A 22,044-nucleotide genomic window follows, 5' to 3' on the forward strand; every position below is an offset into this window, starting at 1 on the left:
CAAAAAGATCAATTAAATTATGAACATAGCATTCTATTCTTTTCTTTCTGAAAATCAAAAACTAAATAGTTTTTATGTCTAACGAAGTATGTTGCGCCAAGGTGAAGATACAAGGTCTAGATAGGCGTATGATGACAAAAGGTTGCATGTTACATACAGGTGGAAGTATGGTAGGAAAGTTTGTGGTACCATTGAAGACGACAAGTTATATGAGGCATGATGTTTGAACGTCATCATCCATTCCTTTGATATTATGGAGAAAGTTAACATACAAGAGGCGAGGAAGGTAGAACGGAGGGTCAATCAAATTAAGTGTTTACTAATTAGGATTTGTGAAATCCATCTAAATTCTATATTGTGACTTATCATACCACGTAAGGTTGCAAAAGTAAACGTCGGAGTCATGACTACATTTTTTTCCTATTCAATATAAAATAGCTCCAAAAACATCCAACATATGCACGTGACCAAAGATATATGAATATTCTATATACTATAATGTAGTCATATAAAGATACTCCCTCCCATTGATTGCTTTTTTTAAACACTTGTCGCATGCTTTTTCAAGTATACCGCAAAATATTCATGACACTTAAAGTTGCCAAATATATACTTTAAGATAATCTCAAGCGAATGTGATTGCATCAAATATATACTTAAAGTTAAGTAGGGTTAATTATTTTAACAATTTTTTTTTCTATTAAAGTATAAATGATGTAACAATGTATTTACATTGTGGTTGGTATTAATTAAAGAAAACTACTCATATTTATGATAAGTATTTTGTTTAACATTCTTAGTATTAAATAATATACTTTTGAATTGAACTTTTAAATCTATGTAGTATTACAAAATTTGGAAATTTATGATAAGAAACATACGTAAGCAATAATCATTGTCCATTGAGAAATCAGCAAAAACAATCGTTGTATATAAACTAGCATCTCTAGCATCTTTTTTCCCTGTCTCTTGCTTTTGTCCAAAGACTGTCCACGACCCTCGTACACTTCCAAAGGTAAAAAACTAACATCTCTAAAAAAAACTTAAAATAAATAATTTGTAGAGAAAAAATCATATTATTTTAAAAAATAAAAGTATAAGATGAAAAATAATTGAAGTATAAAACTTAAATAGAGTTCCTACGTGTTTTTAAGGTTTTTTTTATCTATAATAATATATAAAGAGAATTTCTCTTTTTTGTTCACTTTTCATTTTCTAATTTTATCATTAATTATTATTTTAAAAATTAATTATTTTATAATTAATTTATTTTTAATCTTTTTTTCTAAATCTTTTTTTATTTTGACCGTTATTCTAAAAATATTTTTTAACAATTATTTTATTTAACAACTATTTTAAAATTTATTATATATATTCTAAAAATAAATATTATTAATCTTATACAAATTACAAAAATACAGATACACAGACACGACAGCGTACTGTGTGTTCGCCAGTTATAATTAAATTTTATGTCTAACAGTTAATGGCCGCTTTCACTATATATCCTTATCATAAAAATTATTAAAGTAAAACTTTAACTGAATCAGAAAACAACATCAAAAGTATATAAGGAATTTTATTGAGCTAAGTTTTAATAAACATAGTGTAAGTTTTTAAATTGACAGTGAATCTTAAATTAGTGATACTTTCAACTAATGAGTTAACATGACTTATTATGGATTAAGTGGCACTGGATTGGAAAATTTAAGTTTTTGTTTTTTTAAATGTGGGTTAAATCGAAACTTTTTTACTTAACCCACGAATTTAAATAAGATTGAAGGTAGTTTGATCCGAAACTTAACAACTAACAATCTTTTATTAGTTCTTCTATAGTTTTTTCATAATATTTTTATTATAATTATTTATTACTTCTACTTAGATAAATTAACAATTTTGTATTTTTAAATATTTTAACATTATTCACTTAAATAATATAAATATTTAATTTATTTATTTGTTAAAATTACGTAAATTAATACTTCAATTTTAAATAATTATTTTTATAATAATATTCGATGAAATGAGAAAATACTTTAATTATAGTGTTACCAGTTCGATTGAGTTAGATTACAAAATTTCAGCTCACCAGCTCACCAGAAAATTGAATTAAACTTACTTATTTTTAACTTAACCGCGCTTTCACTTTGACACTTAATTTTTTATATTAAAGTTGCTTTTTGCACGATTCAAGTTTCTATATATATCATTGCCACCATATTTTCATCACTGACCTCTACCTTCTGAAACAAATGTTTTCTGGTGTATCATTGAGCTATTGAGTATCTGCGTGACCCTTGAGTCAAAATGCTGGAAAGGTTCTCGCTGCATGAGTTGAGAAGGTGTGGATGTATTCACTTTATCCATAACAAAGTTTTCATGAAAAATTATTTATTGTGTGTATACAACTTTGTCTTCACAAACTAAACATTTCTCGCTGCAGTGTTGCAGTAAACTATTCATGTTCAGAGATATAGTCTCTATAAATCTTTTCTAGGCTTACTTTTGTGTTTGTGGTCCTCTTTTAAATTAGCTTCGGACGTTTGCTACTATTAGACATTAAGTCCTCGTTTAGTATTCTAGCCAAAGGTCTTGAGTTGAGAATTCAAGTTGAACATTCATATTTGATACTTATAAGCTCTCAAGAAATTAACTTCCTCTTACTATTTTGGTAATGCGTGTTGTATAGCTTAAGACATTTGAGGTCATGAAACTTAACCTTCAACTTACTTAGTATACTATTTGAGCATATGATAGAATTGGCCTAATCATTGAGCACTAAGGCTTCTTGCTTGAGAGTTGCATCATCTAGTTGTGTTGGTTAGCTTATTATTGATGACCCAGTTTTTTGGTTCAATACTGACATTCATGAATTTGTTTTGAATGTTACAGTGTTTAAGGGGAAATAGCAAAGAAGATGGAAAATTTTTGGAGCATGATTTGTGGTGATTCTGTTGGTTCAAAGACTATGGGAAAGCTTTCGTGTTACGATTTCAAGTTTCTGAAAGATCCTTCGTTATGCATCAACCATTTATTGATAATTTCCTTTGATGCGTTACTCTTGATCATGTTATCTTTCGCTGTGATCCACAGGTCTTTCTCAAGACCATGTCAGGGTCTAATCCAAGTGGGAAGATATTCAAAATTGCAACTATGTTCTGCCATAACCAGTGGCTCTCTTGGGTTGTTGAATTTGTGTTTAGGCATTTGGTTTTTGGAGGAGAAGTTAAGGAAAAACAATACTACATTTCCCCTTCACTGGTGGGTGCTAGAACTTTTTCAGGGATTCACATGGTTGTTTGTGGGATTAACTGTAAGTCTCAAGCTGAAGCAACTTTCAAGAGTATGGTTATGGTTGTTCTCTATATTGACATTCTTTGTTTATGGTATTGTCTGTCTTTTATCCATGTCTTACTTAATTACCAGCACAGAACTATCCTTCAAGATCGTTTTAGATGTTTTATCTCTTCTTGGAGTCTTTCTACTACTTTCATGCACATATAGTGTATGTAAAATTGAAGACACTAACAGAGAAACTAGAGAAGGCCTTTATACCCCTATAAGCGACCAGTTCAATGGAGTTGATCCTACTAATAGGTATGTAACCCCATTTGCAAAAGCTGGATTCTGTAGTAGGATGTTGTTTTGGTGGTTGAGTCCACTCATGAAAAAGGGTCAAGAGAAAACCCTTGAGAATGAGGATATCCCAAAGTTGGGAGAGTTAGATCGAGCAGAAAGTTGTTATCTATTGTTTGAAGAACACTTGAACAAACAGAAAGAAAAAGATCCATCGTCACCTGTGTCAATTTTGCGGACAATAATTTTGTGCCATCAAAAAGAGATTTTGATATCAGGATTCTTTGCATTGCTTAAGGTGGTGACTGTGTCTTCTGGTCCTGTACTTCTAAATGCCTTTATACGGGTAGCTGAAGGTAATGAAAGTTTCAAGTATGAGGGCTATGTATTGGTCATATCACTTTTCATTATAAAGGTCATAGAGTCCCTATCACAAAGGCAGTGGTACTTCCGCAGTAGACTTATTGGGATGAAAGTTAGGTCATTGCTTACTGCAGCCATTTATAAAAAACTGTTGAGGTTGTCCAATGTTGCGAGATTGACACACTCTGGTGGTGAAATAATGAATTATGTGACTGTGGATGCTTATAGAATTGGAGAATTTCCATTTTGGTTTCACCAAACATGGACTACAAGTGTCCAACTATGTATTGCATTAGTGATACTTTTTCGTGCCATTGGGATGGCCACTATTGCCTCATTGGTGGTGATAGTTCTTACTGTGTTGTGCAATACTCCAATAGCTAAATTACAACACAAGTTTCAGACCGAACTTATGGTGTCACAAGATGAGAGATTGAAGGCTATTTCTGAAGCTCTTTTGAACATGAAAGTTCTAAAACTATATGCATGGGAAAACCATTTTAAAAATGCTATAGAGAAGTTAAGAAAAGTGGAACTCAAATTGTTAGCTGCAGTGCAACTACGAAAGGCATACAACGTAATTATCTTTTGGTGTTCGCCTGTTTTGGTTTCTGCTGCTTCCTTTGGGGTGTGTTACTTCCTTAAAGTTCCATTGCATGCAAATAATGTTTTCACATTTGTAGCAGCTCTACGGATTGTGCAAGAGCCAATTACAACCATCCCAGATGTTATCGGGGTGGTCATTCAGGCTAAGGTTGCTTTCGCTCGAATTATTAAGTTCCTTGAGGCACAAGAACTACAAAGTAACAGTTTTAGAAAAGAGAGCTCTGTTAACAGTCTTAATGACTCAATTTTAATCAAACATGCCGATTTTTCGTGGGAAGATAATGTATCAAAGCCAACATTGAGGAACATAAATCTGGAGATTAAACATGGGCAAAAGGTGGCTATTTGTGGAGAAGTTGGCTCAGGCAAATCAACCCTCTTATCACTGATTCTTGGAGAGGTTCCGATCACAAAAGGAACTGTAAGTTTTTTTTTTCTCCTTATGTGCTCATAGAATAAACTACTAAATCTTGTGATTTACCATTCTGTAATAACTTGATGATATTCATACTTTGTAGTGAACAATGATTTGTCATTATTAGCACAAACATTCAAATTGTTGTAAGGAGGGATTTCTTTCCCTTTTGTTCATTGTTAGCCAAACCATTAGGTGTCTGATTCTCTTTTCTGAACTACAGATAGACGTTTATGGGAAATTTGCTTATGTTTCTCAAACAGCATGGATACAAACAGGTACTGTAAGGGAAAACATTTTGTTTGGATCGGAATTAGAAGCTGAAAGATATCAAGAAACACTTCATAGATCTTCACTAGTGAAGGACCTGGAGTTGTTTCCCAATGGTGACCTAACAGAAATAGGTGAGAGAGGAGTTACCTTAAGTGGAGGTCAGAAGCAGCGAATTCAACTTGCACGTGCTTTTTATCAGAATGCTGATATATATCTTTTGGATGATCCATTCAGTGCTGTTGATGCCCATACTGCCACAAATTTGTTTAATGTAGTCACATTTTCCTTTCTTCTCATGCTGCATTTATATTGTTAGTGTCTTTTTTTACTTCAATATGGCTTTGAAATATGGCAGGATTATATCATGGAAGGACTTAAAGAGAAAACGGTATTAGTAGTAACCCATCAAGTTGACTTCCTCTCAGCCTTTGATTATGTTTTGGTAATTCCATTCATCTTAGGGAAATGTTATATCATATTTCAACACTCAAGTTAATGTGGCTAACTGAAGTAAATTAGTGTTCATATACTTTTTATGACACTACTCCATCTTGGACTTTCTAATTCAAATTTTGTTTTATGTATAGTTAATTTCGAAGGGAGAAATCCTTGAAGTTGCTCCTTATCATCATCTATTGAGCTCAAGCAAAGAATTCCAGAACCTTGTCAATGCTCACAAGAAGACGGCTGGTTCTAACAAGCTTGTGAATGTTACTTTTTCCAAGAGACATCCAACTTCTGTTAGAGAGATTAGACAAGCTTTCATGATAAACCAATTCAACATAGCACATAGTAAATTGATAAAGCAGGAAGAGAGAGAGATAGGAGATACTGGGTTGAAGCCTTACTTACAATATTTGAATCAAATGAAGTGCTATATACTCTTCTCTGTTGCTGCTCTTTGTCACATTACATTTTCAATTTTCCAAATATTGCAAAACTCATGGATGGCTACTAATGTTGATAATCATCATGTCAGCACTTTGCTGTTGATTGTAGTTTACTTCTTGCTTGGAGTTATTTCAATACTTTTCATGTTCATCAGAAGTCTAAGTCTTGTTTCTTTGGGGTTTCTATCCTCAAAGTATCTTTTTTTACAATTAATGAACTCACTTTTTCGTGCACCAATGTCATTTTATGACTCTACACCATTAGGAAGGATACTTAGTAGGGTAAGTATATTAAACAATCTTTTTCTTTGCTGCGAAATGTGATGGTGATGGAAGTAACATAGTACTTTGACTCTCATTTTCTTCGTTAGGTCTCATCAGATCTAAGCATTGTGGATCTTGATATTCCATTTAGCCTCACCTTTACTGTGGGAGCAACAATAAATGCTTATTCAACTCTGACAGTTTTAGCAGTTGTCACTTGGCCAGTCTTGGTTATCTCAATACCATTAGTTTATGTTGCAATTCGCTTGCAGGTAACAGATTATTCTTTGAATTCATTAAAACAGTGAAATAGTGCTCTTTATCAACTGTGAGAAATACAACAAATTTTAATTTCATAATGTTTTGGAGCTTCTACCTTTTGCCCTATGGTTAACTTATTACTTTTTTTTATAGTATTTAAAATATTAGTTGGAAAGTAAACATGGTAAGTTTTGTTTCTTCTTTTAACAGAGATATTACTTTGCCTCTGCTAAAGAAGTAATGCGGATGAATGGCACAACAAAATCCTCTGTGGCTAATCATATTGCTGAAACTGTTGCTGGAGTTGTAACAATAAGGGCTTTTGAGGAGGAATATCGTTACTTTGTAAAGAATCTTGATTTGATTGACATCAATGCCAGTTCTTTCTTCCATAGTTTTGCCTCAAATGAGTGGTTGATCCTACGTTTAGAAACTGTAGCTGCAGTTGTTCTTTCCTTCTCAGCACTTTGCATGGTCTTGTTTCCACCTGGGACTTTTACATCTGGTGAGACTTGGTCATTGTAACATAACATCTATAATGTTTTTGTCTGAGTATTTTAATTATTTTTAAATTATTGAACAAAAGCATTATCACTTTTGAAACAAACTTCTTATTTGCACTAACCTTTCACCTAGGATTTATTGGCATGGCTCTCTCTTATGGCCTTACCCTAAGCTCTTCCTTAGTACTTTCAATCCAAAGTCAATGCAGCCTTGCAAATTACATAATATCTGTAGAGAGGTTAAATCAGTACATGCATATACAAAGTGAGGCTGAAGAAATAATAGAAACAAAACGCCCTCCTTTTAATTGGCCAGATGAAGGTGAAATAGAAGTAAAAGACTTGCAGGTAACTGGTACACACTTTTAGAATATGGAGTATAATGTTTAGAAAAAGTAATGTTGAAGTGAACTGAATAATTTACTGGTTTATACACTAAGACAGGTACGATACAGGCCTGATGGACCACTTATACTCCATGGAATCACATGCACATTCAAAGCAGGACACAAGGTTGGAATTGTTGGAAGAACAGGCAGTGGAAAATCCACTCTTATTGCTTCTTTATTTCGTCTTGTGGAGGCAGCAGGTGGAAAAATTGTAGTTGATGGCATAGACATATCTTGTATTGGCCTTCATGATTTGAGGTCACGTTTTGGTGTTATACCTCAGGATCCTACCCTTTTTAATGGAACTGTTAGATACAATTTGGACCCTTTGTTTCAACACTCTGATAAAGAGATATGGGAGGTAAAACTTTGTTGCATTCTACTTGTCTTTGTTTCTCATAGCAAAAGGTGGACTAATTTTGTTGCTTAACATGAAGGTTCTTGGGAAGTGTCAGTTGCGAGAAGTTGTCCAAGAGAAAGAAGAGGGCTTAAACTCCTCAGGTACACTTCCAAGTTTCTTTATCATAACTATGTTGCAAGCACTTGAAGCACTTTTTTTCCTCCAAATTAGCAATTAGTAATGAAGAACAATGTTAAATTGTTACACAGTTGTTGAAGATGGATCAAACTGGAGCATGGGACAGAGGCAGCTATTTTGTTTGGGGCGTGCTATTTTGAGTAGTAGTAAGATATTGGTGCTAGATGAAGCTACAGCATCAATTGATAATGCAACTGATTTGATTCTGCAGAAAACCATTAGGACTGAATTTGCTGATTGTACAGTTATAACAGTAGCACACAGAATACCAACTGTGATGGATTGCACTATGGTTCTTTCAATCAGTGATGGTACGTTTCATATTGATCGTTGTAGTCTCTTTATGTCATTTGACAAACACAGTTTCATTCTAGTTCATGACTCCTCTTTCATTTCACATAGTGTAAACAGTGAGTTCAGTTGCTTAATACCACACACACCAAATATATGTTTGCTTTAAACAGAAAAAATGGTTGCATTAACCTATTTACAAGATGAAGTTAACATTTCAATTTGCATGGCACATCTTTATAACATACAAAATATGGAGTTCTTGATTTTCACACTTGAACTTTTATCAGGGAAAAAATGTTAATACTATGCTTGATCAAAGAAAAAGAACCTTATGATTCCATTTACAGGAATATTGGTAGAGTATGCTGAACCAAATACCTTGATGAAGAGAGAAGGGTCATTGTTCAGACAACTTGTCCAAGAATATTGGTCTCATTTTCACTCTTCAGAATCCCATTGATGCTATTGTTATGTGCTAGAAAAAAGTAAACGAAGTTTTCTATGAAGATGTAAGGTTTAATGGAACTTTTGTTACTCAATGCATCACAATTGTTCAAATTTAGTTCCAACCCTTTGCCAAAGTTGGCCTATAATCCTGAGAAGTTTTACATTTTCACATGTATGCTATTTTGTAGGTATGTGATGTGACTATAAATTGTGAAATTGGTATTTCTCCACTTCAGCATTAAATATAACTTGTACCCTGTAAGTACAAATCATAAAAGGAAAATATAAATGACGAATATATTTTAAAAACTGAAATTAAGAAATTGAGATGTAGGATGAACATACGTAGAAGTTGAAAAATAATAAAAATTAATTTAATTTTATATATATATATATATATATAAGATCTTATTTCTTCGTATTGATAATACCATGGATTAAACCCAAGATCTTTTTTTCTCTTTCTTTCATTTTAATTATTAAGTGACTTTATCACTCCATATATTTAAATAAAGTTTGATTAATAAATAAAAAAAATGTTTGATGTAAGTAAAAAAAAGAAAGAACAAAGTTTATAGTGTTAAAAAGTAAATTTTGACAAAAAAAAAAAATATCATAATCCTTAAATAAATTAATGATTTCTGAGACACCGGTTGAAATAGCCTTTTTAAATTTGTTTGCTATCTGTCTTCTAGTTCCTCACTTTTTTATGTTTATTCTATTTTTATGTTTTAAATATTTATTAAATCTTATTGTTACTCCTTTTAAATAAGGTAAGTTATTTATTTAATTGATTTTTTTTTCTTTCATAGTTTTACTCTTTTATATTGTATTATTTATTTTAACTATTATATTACTTATAATATTTATTTTATCAATTCAATATTATAATTCGATAAACTGGTAATGACAGATTTATTTTATTTTTTAATAGTTTGATGTTTTACCATTTATTTTAACACTACACTAGTTATCATCACAAAAATATAACATCTACTAAAGGATACTTTATTTTTACTTAATTGTAAACTTCATTGAAAATGCTTTAAAATACAATATGACATTAATAGTATAATATATAGTGAAAAACATGAATATTAAAACTAAAAAATGAAATTAAAATAATTAATCTCCAAATTAAAAAATTCAAGAGTTGAAAAATAATTAAAATAAAAAACTATAGACACCTCACAGTGTATTTTCCACCATAAAATTAATAATATATATATAAAAAATCTAACATAGATATGTATATATTTATTATTCTACATTTTTAGTTAGTTTACTATGTACTTTTATTAAACATTTATGATTTTAGTAAGTTAATCTAATATCTTTAAACTACTCGTTAGCAACATTAAACTAATGTTTCAGTTACTTATGTCAAAGATAATCAAATATAATTTCCAGATTGTTATAACTTAAATAGAAGATAATTATCCTAGAAATTAGATTATTTTAAAATGGTCTTTGATTAGTAAAAGAAATACATCGAATAGAGTGGACAAATTAAACTCCTATTTATTGTACAATTAAAAAAGTAACATGTTTACAGCACGTTTATAATCCAGAAAAAAAAAAAGTTCTTATGTAAACAAGTAATTCAAATTTATAACACTAATTCAATTATAGGATATACTTTTATTTTTTATTTTTTTCCTTGGAGAAGAAAATCAAAGTCTGAATTATTCTCCATAATCTACTTTTAAGTAACCAAATTCCCACACCTAAGTGTGAAGCATTTCCCGTGCCTTGCACGTGCAGGCGATAACGAAGATTCATTAGAACAAATAACCGACTTAAACCTCTGTGCCGTGTTGCAGGATAACACTCTCCTTTCACCACTGTCTTCGTCTCTCTCACCCAACCTCTTTCTCTTCTTCTTCTTCTTCTTCATTTTTCTTCCACCTTCATCCATGTCCATTTCCATGTCCATTTCTACACTTTCCTCTTCAACCTTCCCAAACTCTAATCCCTCTCTCACTTTATCTTCCCAAAAGTTCCCTCTCTTCCCCAAACCCCTTCTTCTTCCCTTTTCCCACCCCCTCTCTCTCCCCCTCCGAACACAGACCTTCCTCTCTCCGCTTCTCTGCAAGTCTCCTGAGGCGGAAGCGGAGGCGCCGCCGCCGGAGGACCACTGGCTGCAGAAGCTTCCGGAGAAGTCGAAGCCGCTCTACTCCCACAGCCTGCCCTGCATTGAGGCCTGGCTCCGAAGCCTGGGCTTCTGCCAGAGCAAGGAAGACAGGGCCCTCTGGCTGGTTCACAAGCCCGATTGGCACGCCCATCTCTCCCTTGATGTCACTGATCTCTACATAAGGTGCTTGCCTCTCTTTTTATGCTTCCTTCACTTCCTTGCTACTTCAAACAATATTTGATTTCTCTTTTTTCATTGTAAATTAACTTGCTTTTGCATTGTTATGAGCATGGAGCAATATTTCTGTAAATTACAGCCATTGATTATGGTACACTGAGACTGCAAAATGCACAAATGGTTTAAACTCCATCAATTGCTTTAATTATTATCATTATTAACGGTGACTGCTGTGTTTTTTTTTTTTTTTTAAATTTACACTAGTAGGTCGAATCAAGCATGAAATTTGTTTACTTTTCACATATAATGTGTCGATGTAGTGAAAAAGAGTGATATATAAACACTATATATATATATATATATATATATATATATATATATATATATATATATATATATATATATATATAGTAGTAACGATGGTGAGCAGAAGAAAACTGTGACAACCTTCCTTTCTTTTTTGTTCTCATTATAAAGAATAAGTTGAGTAGTTGTTCATTATATATATACATCTGCCAAAGTACTGAAAACAGTTGGCAAGCTAAATTTTGTTTGACAGCAAAAGAAGGAGTGACGTTGAAATTCCAAAAGCTATGCTCAATGTATGTAAATATTTCATACTTCACTGTTTAATAGTCACGTTCTTTTCTAAAATGGACATAGCAAACTTTCATGTATTCCTCAGAGTTTCTAAAGATTGACCATAGAATATGTTGCATGGTTAAGGATGAGAGCTTTCTCTTTGATTAAAAGGAGGGAGAATGATAGTATGCATTCTGAGGAAGATAGAGGAGCAGCTATGGTTATGAAAGTAGAAAGATGTGGAGTTTGCTCCTTTCCTCTCTAATTATATCTGTTTTGTATGTAGAAACATTCCCTTCCCTGCCTCAAGGGTTGTATTTTTGTGAAAGGCTTAGGAAGGTTTGTCAATCAGAAAGCTCGCAAACTGAAAACATGAATGCCTTTTGTTTCTAAAAGTTGAACTGATGCATAATTTGGATCTGAGAAGTAATTGGTGTTAATATTTGAAAACATAACTGATAATATTACTTCAATGTCTATTGAATTTACGATAAAATGTTGATGGAATTCTTCTTGGAGATTCTGCTGAAGGCATTAAAGAAAAATATATAGACAATATTAAAGGTACACTTTTTGTCTGCATTTCTGTGACTAGCTTGTTATCGATATCTGGTTTGTCTGTTGGGGACAGAGAAGACCAGGTGCTAGGATTGAACTTCCTCTGATTCATGCTATAACCTTAACATCCTCCAATTAGTCATATTCATAGTTCATACTATCCATAGATCAATAAGTTTGATTACAGAGTAAATTGTTGGTCTTTTAATAACAAGTTGAGTGTGAAATATTTGGTAACTATGGATTGAGTAGTCCCATTGTATTGGTGCATACTGAAGTTTAACTAGAAAGTTAATGTCAATGATTGTATAAATGGTGCAGGTATTTGAAGAGTGGACCAGGGAATCTTGAAAAAGATGTAGAGAGGAGGTTTAGTTATGCTTTAAGCCGAGAAGACATTGAGAATGCTGTACTTGGAGGACCATAGTCATTGTTCTTTCGATCTGTCAAATATACAAAAATGGCTTGATTATTTGTTGAATTGTTAACTTTCATGTCAGCATGGCCTTTTTTTAAAGGAAGCACTAAAGAAAATGTTACCCATGTTTCCCCTTAACATAGATATATTTTTGGTGCTCTGACAGTACACTGTAATGTTAATATAGTTTTTTTGTTGAAAGATGAGTTAGTATTCCTTCAGTCCAAATTCTTTTTAATGTTTTACCTAAATGAAATATTAAAAAAAATGTACAGCCAGCGTAAAATAATTTTTTTAATAAACTTGTGTCATATGCTTCCGTTAGAGATTTTCCGTCTTCTCGTTAACACCCTAGAAACCATCCATTATATTTCATTGGATTTTCAGCTTCTGCATTTCTCTTATTAGCGTATTTGTAACAAGAAAGGAAGAGGCAGAGTTAGTTAGTCATGTGGAGGACTATCATGGAGTAGTGCGAATCAGAAAAAGTGCATGTATAAGGAAGGAGAATGTTTTATTAGTTAAATATGGATTTAGTCTCTTAATTTTTAGATAATTTTGGTATTAGTTTATTTTAAAAATTTAGATTAATTATATAAATTTAGTTCTTTTACCAAATTTTATTAAGTTTATTTAATGTTTCGTATGTATTTTACGATTATATCTGAGTTGTTTATATTGTTTATACATTTTTGTTTTAATATTAAGTTAAATATTATTATGAAACGTGTGTTTGAAATGTTAAATAAATTTAATAAAATTTGATTAAAATTATAAATTCATGTATTTTAAAAAATAAAGACTAAATTAATTTAAAATTTTAAAATAAATTAAAAATTATGGGACAGAAACATATTTAAAAAATGTTTTATTATGCCTATGTTTGGATGGCACATATGGATCTGAGGATGAAAGGGGTTTGTTTTTGGGGGCTTCTCCCTGCACCTTCAAAGTTTCTCCTGTACCTCCAAAAATTACGGTTTTGTCCCTCGTAAATTTATTTACGCCGGTGGTTGAAAATAATGAAAGCAAAATTTATTGCACGTTACCAGTAAGGTTCCTTTTTATCTCTGCTTCAGTTGCACCCCGAACTTTTCCACCTTCCTTTTTCTTTACTCTCTCCCGTTTTCTTCGCTCTCTCCCACTCTCTCCGTTTTGTTTCGTCCCTCTGCTCACTGTCTTAGTGATTCACTCTCAAGTGGTCCATTGTCCTCTCTGATTCAACCTCCCACAGTAATCCCACTGGTCCCTCACTCAAGCTTCATCCGTGCTTCAAGGTGACTCTATTTCATTAATCTTTGAAAGCTCCTTCACTTCCAGGTATTCATTCTCATTTGAATCATAATCCAATCCATCGTTGTTATCATTGTATTGTATTGCTTGTTATAACTAGAATGAGCATTGAAATTTAGTTTTGTGTACATTGCGGTTGTCGACATCCGTTTCAGAAAAATGTGAAATGGATGTCGACATCCGTTTTGTTAATTTTTTTTTATATAACGGATGTCGACATCCATTTCAGGAAATTGTGAAACGGATGTCGACATCCGTTTCGTTATTTTTTATTTTTTTTTAAACGGATGTCGACATCTGTTTCAGGAAATTGTGAAACGGATGTCAACATTCGTTTCGTTATTTTTTTGTTTTTTTACGAAACGTTTTACGAAACAGATGTTGACATCCGTTTCAGGAAATTGTGAAACGGCTGTCGTTATCCGTTTCACTATTTTTTTTGCTTTTTTTTTAGGAAACGGATGTCGACATCCGTTTTAAGAAATTGTGAAACGGATATCAACTCCGTTTCACTATTTTTTTTTTGCTTTTTTCACTATTTTTTTGCTCTTTTTTACGAAACGGATGTTAACATCCATTTCACTATTTTTTTTTTTTTTTTGCTTTTTTTTGTGTTTGAGTGTTACGTGAGGTAGCTATGAAATTAGTGGGTGCAAGTGAGATGAGAGTGTTGTGTGATTCGTGAATGTTAAAGTGCGTATTGCATGTTACGTGAGGTGAGTGTAGTGTGTTGCAGTGTGTTGCAGTGTGTTAACGTGAGTGAAGAGAGTGAAGAGAGTGAGGTTTGTGCAGTGTGTGGTGTTGTGTATGCACGTGAGAATGAGGGAGTGAGAGGTTAGTGTGAGTGGTGAGTGAAGAGAAGAATGTGTGATATGCAATGAGAAAAGAAAGAAAAGAAAGGAATGGATGAGAGTGTGGTTGTATTACGTGAGTTAGAGTAAGGTGGTGATATATATGATCAAAGGTGATGATATATAATAGGAAACGGACGGCGAAATCCACAATTAAAATTTGCGAAGCATATTTCGACATCCGCAATATTAAAATTTGTACATTAAATCTTGCATCATAGCCTTGAAACCCTTCTCATCCAAGCTCCCTCCCTGTATCGTGCCTTGCCTCTCTGCTTCAATGCAATAGAACCAAAGTTCTGAAATGGCGTGTTGTTACAAGTACCACTATCTGTTTCTTCACTCTCATTCCCTCTGGAGAAAGCTTCCACTCCCGCACAACAGGAGGTGGTGTGAAGCTCTTCTCGCCATCACTTGTCATGTCTGTCAGGTAACGGAAGCTGCATGCACCGAAAATAATGAGGTTCAGATCAAAAACAAGAACGAAAAAATGGGAAAGTGGAAGTGAGTTTAAACGGCGTTTTCAGATGAATGTAACATGTGTGAAGCTGAAGTTTGAAAACGGAACACAGAGTGCGCGAGGCGAGACTGCGTGCGAAAAAGCAACAACATGCAGTGTAGGAAACCAGGCACTGGTTGGAGGAGCTGGTGCCGAAATAGGAGGTGGTTATGGCGCAACAGCCCCTCTTGTCCCCATCATCCGCAACAACCTCAACCTCACCAAAAGCGACATTGGAAACGCCGGCATTGCTTTTGTGTCCGGAAGCATTTTCTCTAGACTTGCAATGGGTGCAGTGTGTGACCTCTTGGGTCCACTTTATGGTTGCGCCTTCCTCATCATGCTCTCCGCCCCCACCGTGTTTTGCATTTCCTTTGTGAGATATGCTTCTGGGTATATAGCGGTTCAGTTCTTGATAGGGTTCTCCTTGGCCACCTTCATATCTTGTTAGTACTGGATGAGCACCATGTTCAACAGCAAGATCATAGGGCTAGCGAATGGTACCGCGGTGGGGTGGGGGAACATGGGTGGCGGAGCCACCCAGCTCATAATGTCTTTGGTGTACGAACTTATCAGAAGAGCCGAGGCTACTCCCTTCACCGCTTGGAGGATTGCATTCTTTGTTCCGGGTTGGTTGCATGTCATCATGGGGGTCCTAACTTTAGGTCAGGACTTGCATGATGGAAACCTTGGGGCCTTGCGGAAAAAGAGTGATGTAGCCAGAGATAAGTTTTCTAAGGTTAGTGATCCAAAAAGATATTTTTAATATATAAAAAATAATAAATTTATTGTAGGTGTGTAGATAGTAAAATCCTACCCTACTATAGCATAGACAAAAAGGAAAAGAAAATAGTTGATGAACTCGAGCAAGTGTTTCTTCAAGCACTACAAGTACGATAAAAAGAACTAGTTTTTTTAACAAACTTTTATTTATTTATTGTTGGATTTGTTATCATTATGAAAGAGGGAGCGTTATGTTTAACTTGAAGTGGGGCTCTGTTTTTGTTGAGGAACAAGCATTCTATTATGAGGGGAAGGCTATTATGTCAAACGAGGAATTTGATAATCTTAAGGAAGAACTCATATGGTAAGGGAGCACCATTGTGAACAAAGAGTTTGATGATTTGAAACTCAGGCTAAAGGTTTGCCCATTTTCTAGCTTGACACTTGCTATTAAGCTTCTGTCAATATTGCTTGTGCCAACTATGAGGATCCAAGGGGCTCCATTAATTAAGGAGCCATGAACGGGACCAGAGTTCCCTACTACAGAGCTTACAAAGATTCCCTTCTGCATTGCTGCAAACGTGCCTATTGCACGGAAGTCTACTTTCATTGTGTAATAAATAGAGGAGAGAGAATTACTTAATTTTTTACTTTTTACTGTGAAGGCAAAGATGGAATTAATTTTTTTTTGGAGGTACAGAGAAGAACCGTTTGGAGGTACATGGAGAAGCACCCTTCATTTTTGGACAGTTAAAGGTGAATGCACATACGGATTACAAAGAATTTGGTGCATGAATCATCATTACAAACCGAAGGGATCGCGGATTTACCGTGTTTACTGTGCAATATGAATAAAAAAATCAAAATACTTTTTTTATAACAAACTAGAATTAATCATGCTTAATAATAGTAATATTAATTATAATATTAAAAATTTATAATATTACTAAGTTTAATAATAATGAAAGAATGGTAATAATATTGATAATAATAATAATAATAATAATAATAATAATAATATTAATAATAATAGTAACAATGATATTAATTAGAGGTGTTAATTTGCCTCCTAGTCCATGGACTATCTTGATCCACTCTTCATTTAGCCTACTTTTAGGGATTGTCCCAAATAAGGAGGTCAAACAAAAGCTCCAACCTCCAAAGCTCCCTCTTCAGTGGGTTAGGACTAGGGTTAAAGTGAGTTAGGCCCCCCAAATAATACTACATTAAGCGAAAGCTAAAGATCAAGTTGAGCAACCCAAACAGGCTTGAAGACCCAGATGTATTCGAAGAGTCAAACACGTCCGACGACCAGAACGGGTCCGACGACCAGGACGAGCCTAATAGCCTTAATGGGTCCGACGACCCAGACGATCTACACGGGCCCGACTACACAGACAAGCATGAAAACTCGGATGGTACCGATAACCTAGATGGGCCTGACGACCCTAACAGTCCTGAAGACCCATATAGGTCTGACGATCCTGACGATCTGAAAGGGTTTGACAATTCGGACAAGCACGACGACTCGAATGTGCCCGACTTTGTCGCACCCATCTTGGTTGTTCGGGTCGTCGGGTTCGTCCGGATCGTCAGGTTCGTCCGGATCGTCAGGCCCATCTAGTTCATCGGATCTATCTAGGTCGTTGGGTCCGTCCGAGTCGGCGAGGTCATCCATGTCGTCGGGATCATCAAGGTCGTAGGGCTCGTCCTAATTTTCAGGACTTTTCGGGTCATTCGGGTTGTCGGTCCATCCACTCAATCTCCTTTAAATCCTCTCCTGAATCCTAACACAACCTAAAAGACAATGCAAAATAAGGAATGACTTGTGTGGTGTGACTCTTTCTTTGAATTTCTACTATTCCTTTCTCATTAGAGTGTTCATTCTCTCTTTTCTAGGTCGATTCGTGCTACGGAGGAGCCATACTTTCATAAAATTTGTTAGTGTTATTTTTCATTTATGTTATTTTCATATTATTCAAACTTCTCTATTTTGAGCAATTATATCCCTTCGTTGCAATATTATTTCATTGGTACTTTCATTGTTCTTCATGGTTGATTTTAAAACATTTTGCTTGGCTTACAATATTATTTAGACTTAATTTACTTATCTAGACAAAGTGAGTAGATGGGCATCATAAAAAACCAAAGGCTTGGAGAACATGGAGATCTATAGCTCCCCCTTCCAACGGTGTGTGTGTGTGTGTGTATATATATATATATATATATATATATATATATATATATATATATATATATATATATATATTACTTTGTTGAGTCTCTATATTTCTTAGGATTAAATATGTTTTTGGTCACTTAACTGTTAGAATTATGGTGTTTGATTTAGTCCCACATCGCTTAGAATAGTGAGATGTGGTTCTCTATTTTACTATATAAGAGACTCTATGTAAAGCTTTAAGATACACCTGAAATACAAATACTTCCTAGTGTAGTCGTGGACGTAGGCATACACATTGTACGCCGAACCACGTTAAATTCTCTGTGTCTATTTTTCTCTCCTTTATTCTTTCCTTTATTGCCTTGTTCCTAACATTAACTTTCATGAAAAATTAGAATTAATCATTTTTTGAAACTTTGGCCTAATTTAGTCTCACAACTTTAGAAATATTTGGATTTAGTCTTTTTAGTCAAATTTTGTTAAATTTATTTTACGTTTCAAAAACGTTTCTCGACTAATATTGAAGCTTAAATGTGTCAAACAATATAAACAACTCAAATGATATCAACGTTAACATAGTTAGGAGGTGACCACATGTGAGTCCAAACCCTTCTCCCTCTCAAACCCTTCTCCGACAATACAATCTTACTGAGATCTCCAATAATACAATCTCACCGAGATTTTTTCCTTCATATCCAAGATTGTCTCATTCAAATCTAACATCACGTATCCAAAATTTTTGTTTTTGCCTACTACATCGTCGGAGATGAACATATAATTTTGTTATGGATTTCAAATTTATCCTTAGGATCCATGGAAGTCGACCCTAAGGGAAAAGGAAGCACATTATTTTCATATAAAAAATATAAAGACACAAAGAAGAAAAATATAATAACTAAATTACTAATTAAGTCTTTTATTGAAATGACACATTAGTCACATCTTTAATGGTCTTTACACCAATTTAACCTAAGCAACCATATTAACTATTTAACATATATTATAACTCAATTAAGTAAAAAACAAATAAAAATGTCGCAACAAATCAAAACTTAAATATAAGAATCGAATTACTAATTAAACATAATTTTTTTTTATCAAAGTAATTTTTATTTAGAAGTTTTATTTCAACGGTATATTGAATACTTTAAAAATGTTTTTATTTTGTCCAAAGGTCTACATCATAATAGTCTCTTTTATATTTTCAAACTAAACAAATTTCCTTCCATTCCTACTATGTTGTTGCTAGCATTTCTATTCTAAAATTTCCAAGAGTAATTTACCCTATTTTCTATTATACTCTAATTAAGTCCATTTCATAATAAATTATTAATATCTTTAGTTTTTACAAGATAGCTTTCATTGTGAAGTTTTAGTACTATATATCTTTTAGAAAATTTACATTAAATATATAGTAAATAAGAATACTTTAACTTAATTTTATATAACTTAAACATTTTAATTTATATGAAGAAAATGTTTAGGCCTTCCCGATAAGATCGAATTTGTTTTCATGTAAATAAGATTGCATACAATCGAATTTTGACATGAGACGACTTAGTCGAATACGATCAAATTTGGGTCAGGATCGACTCGGCAACATTTCAATTGGATCGACTTGACCATATTCGACTGAGACCAATTTAGCCTAATATGTCCAAATTTCAACGGGAGTCGATTATGTAGAATATGGCCAAATTTGGGCCAGGGTCTACTTGGCCAAATTTTAATCAAGGTTGACTCAACTGAATACGTCAATCGGGACTAACTCGACTAAATACAACCAAATTTCAGTCATGGCCGACTCGGCTGAATACAACCAAATTTTGTACAGGAATGACTTGTTAGGTTTATAAGGAGGGGTATCACTGGGGAGAACAACACCAATGAGAGTGGTGTCAGTATCTTATGTGGTTAGGCTCAGATCTCATTTGTGTTGTTCTCCCCAGTGAAATCTCCTTTGTAAAACCTGACATCAGAGCCGATGGTTAAAAATCGGCTCAGATGAGTGCAGTATGGTCCTAGTATCGAAAGTCTTCCTGGCAAGGGTCCCAGGTAAGGGTTCCAGGTTAAGCGTGTCCCAGAGAAGAACGGCGGTACAGAAAAGGGCAGAAAATGAGTACTCGTGGTTGGGCAGCTTCCGCTGAAGGGGGAGTGTACCAATGTGGTTGAAGGGACTCACCCTTGAGGGGGAGAATGTTAGGAATCTAAGTGTGAGTCTAAGTCCCACATTGACCAGAATTGAGAAAGTAGAGCACCATATAAGGATCAAGGCCCATAAACCCATTGTCTTAAGGTTTTGGGTTGAGAGTGGTGTCAATTCCTTATGTGGTTTGGCTCAGGTCTCATTGGTGTGTTGTATCTCCCCAGTGAAACCCCCTCTGTAAACCTAACATGACTGGATCGAATACAACTAAATTTAGGCCATGGTTGATTTCGCCAAATTTTATTCAAGGCTGCCTCATCTGAATACTTCCAAATTTCGATCACGATTGGCTCGGTCGAAACGAAAAAATTTCGTCTGAGGCCAACTTGGCCGAATATTGCTAAATTTGGTGTAATGTTGATTCCGCCAGTTTTTGTGAGGCTGACTCGACTAAATTCGACCGAATTTCAATTAGAGTCGGTTAGTTTGAATATGACAAAATTTTGGTCACGGTCGACTTAATCGTATATGAATAAATTTGGTCTTAGATCGACTCAATCCAATACAATTAAATTTAGGTCGGAGTTAACTCAACCGAATACAGACAAATTTCATTCTAGGCTGACTGTTGCATAAGAAAAAAATTTATTTGTGACCATAAAGACAGCATGTAGTTGAGAATAATAATGTGACCATAGGATACGCTATAGCATAAGAAAAAACCATAGGACACGTTCAACTTTTGAAGTCTTATTTCCACAATAACTTGACTCAAAGGGAACATAATTTAATGGATCTGGTCCTTTAAGTTTCTGTTTCTTTGCATCTATTGACTATGACTGAGTGATATGAAATTAAAAGAGACGTTGAAGTAAGAACTAAAGTGAAAGTCACGCTGGGTTTTTCATGATGGAGAGTAATTTTGCTCTCAATCCATTACCCATCCATGTTTATTTATATATTTTTTTACCTATTGTTCAAAACATGAATATCTTAGTTTCAAATCATTATGTTACTACAAAATATATTGTAATTTGATGTGGTGTTCACACAATTTTTATGTGGTCTATATCATCAATTTGGTAAAAAAAAAATATATTTATGCTAATTAATAAGCATAATGAAAATAGTCCATTATATACTCATTCACATTGCAAAAATATTCAAATTTTGAAAGCTAATTAGGATTTACTCTCTCTTTTGTTTTTCTTTTTTCTTTTCCTCAAATTCATATAAAATTTTCTTCTTTTTTTGTTCTCACTTTTACTTACTCCAAAAAATTTTACTTTTCATTCTAATTATTCTTTTTTTCTTTTTTTCATTTTCTTACTTTCTCTTTTACCAAAAAACAAAACCCCGAAAAATCATGCCTAATCCAGGATTTATCAAGTTAGAGTCATGCATCATTAGAGTCAAAATCTTAATTTCACAATGCTATTTAAATTAGTTTATGGGGTGTGTAAAACGATGTAAAGTTTTTCTAGCACAAAAACAAATCATGTAAATATATACATATATATATATATATATATATATATATATATATTATATAATTATACATAAAAGTTTCTTTCAATATAAATATTAACATTTTTATCTTTTTATAAAATATTTGTCATCTTATATTAAATATAGCATTGCATTACAATATACATTATTTAT

The 22,044-nt window shown here is 33.5% G+C and overlaps 2 protein-coding genes across 2 annotated transcripts; both read left to right on the top strand.

The window, feature by feature from the left end:
- Positions 1 to 2,917: 2,917 nt before the first annotated feature.
- LOC114182214 (ABC transporter C family member 10-like) lies at positions 2,918 to 8,832 on the top strand. The gene is made up of 11 exons (XM_028069032.1): positions 2,918 to 4,966; positions 5,184 to 5,504; positions 5,589 to 5,675; positions 5,821 to 6,405; positions 6,495 to 6,659; positions 6,859 to 7,153; positions 7,285 to 7,499; positions 7,596 to 7,901; positions 7,978 to 8,041; positions 8,150 to 8,389; positions 8,720 to 8,832. The coding sequence occupies exons 1-11, from the start codon at positions 2,918 to 2,920 to the stop codon at positions 8,830 to 8,832; spliced, it is 4,440 nt and encodes a 1,479-aa protein (XP_027924833.1).
- A 1,790-nt stretch (positions 8,833 to 10,622) lies between these two features.
- Positions 10,623 to 12,909, top strand: LOC114181475. Its single transcript, XM_028067943.1, has 2 exons — positions 10,623 to 11,136; positions 12,592 to 12,909. Exons 1-2 carry the CDS (start codon positions 10,736 to 10,738, stop codon positions 12,695 to 12,697), a joined length of 507 nt encoding a protein of 168 aa, XP_027923744.1. The 5' UTR covers positions 10,623 to 10,735; the 3' UTR covers positions 12,698 to 12,909.
- Positions 12,910 to 22,044: the final 9,135 nt, after the last annotated feature.

Source organism: Vigna unguiculata, chromosome 4 (assembly GCF_004118075.2).
Source record: "Vigna unguiculata cultivar IT97K-499-35 chromosome 4, ASM411807v1, whole genome shotgun sequence".
Classification (NCBI taxonomy): Eukaryota; Viridiplantae; Streptophyta; class Magnoliopsida; order Fabales; family Fabaceae; genus Vigna; species Vigna unguiculata.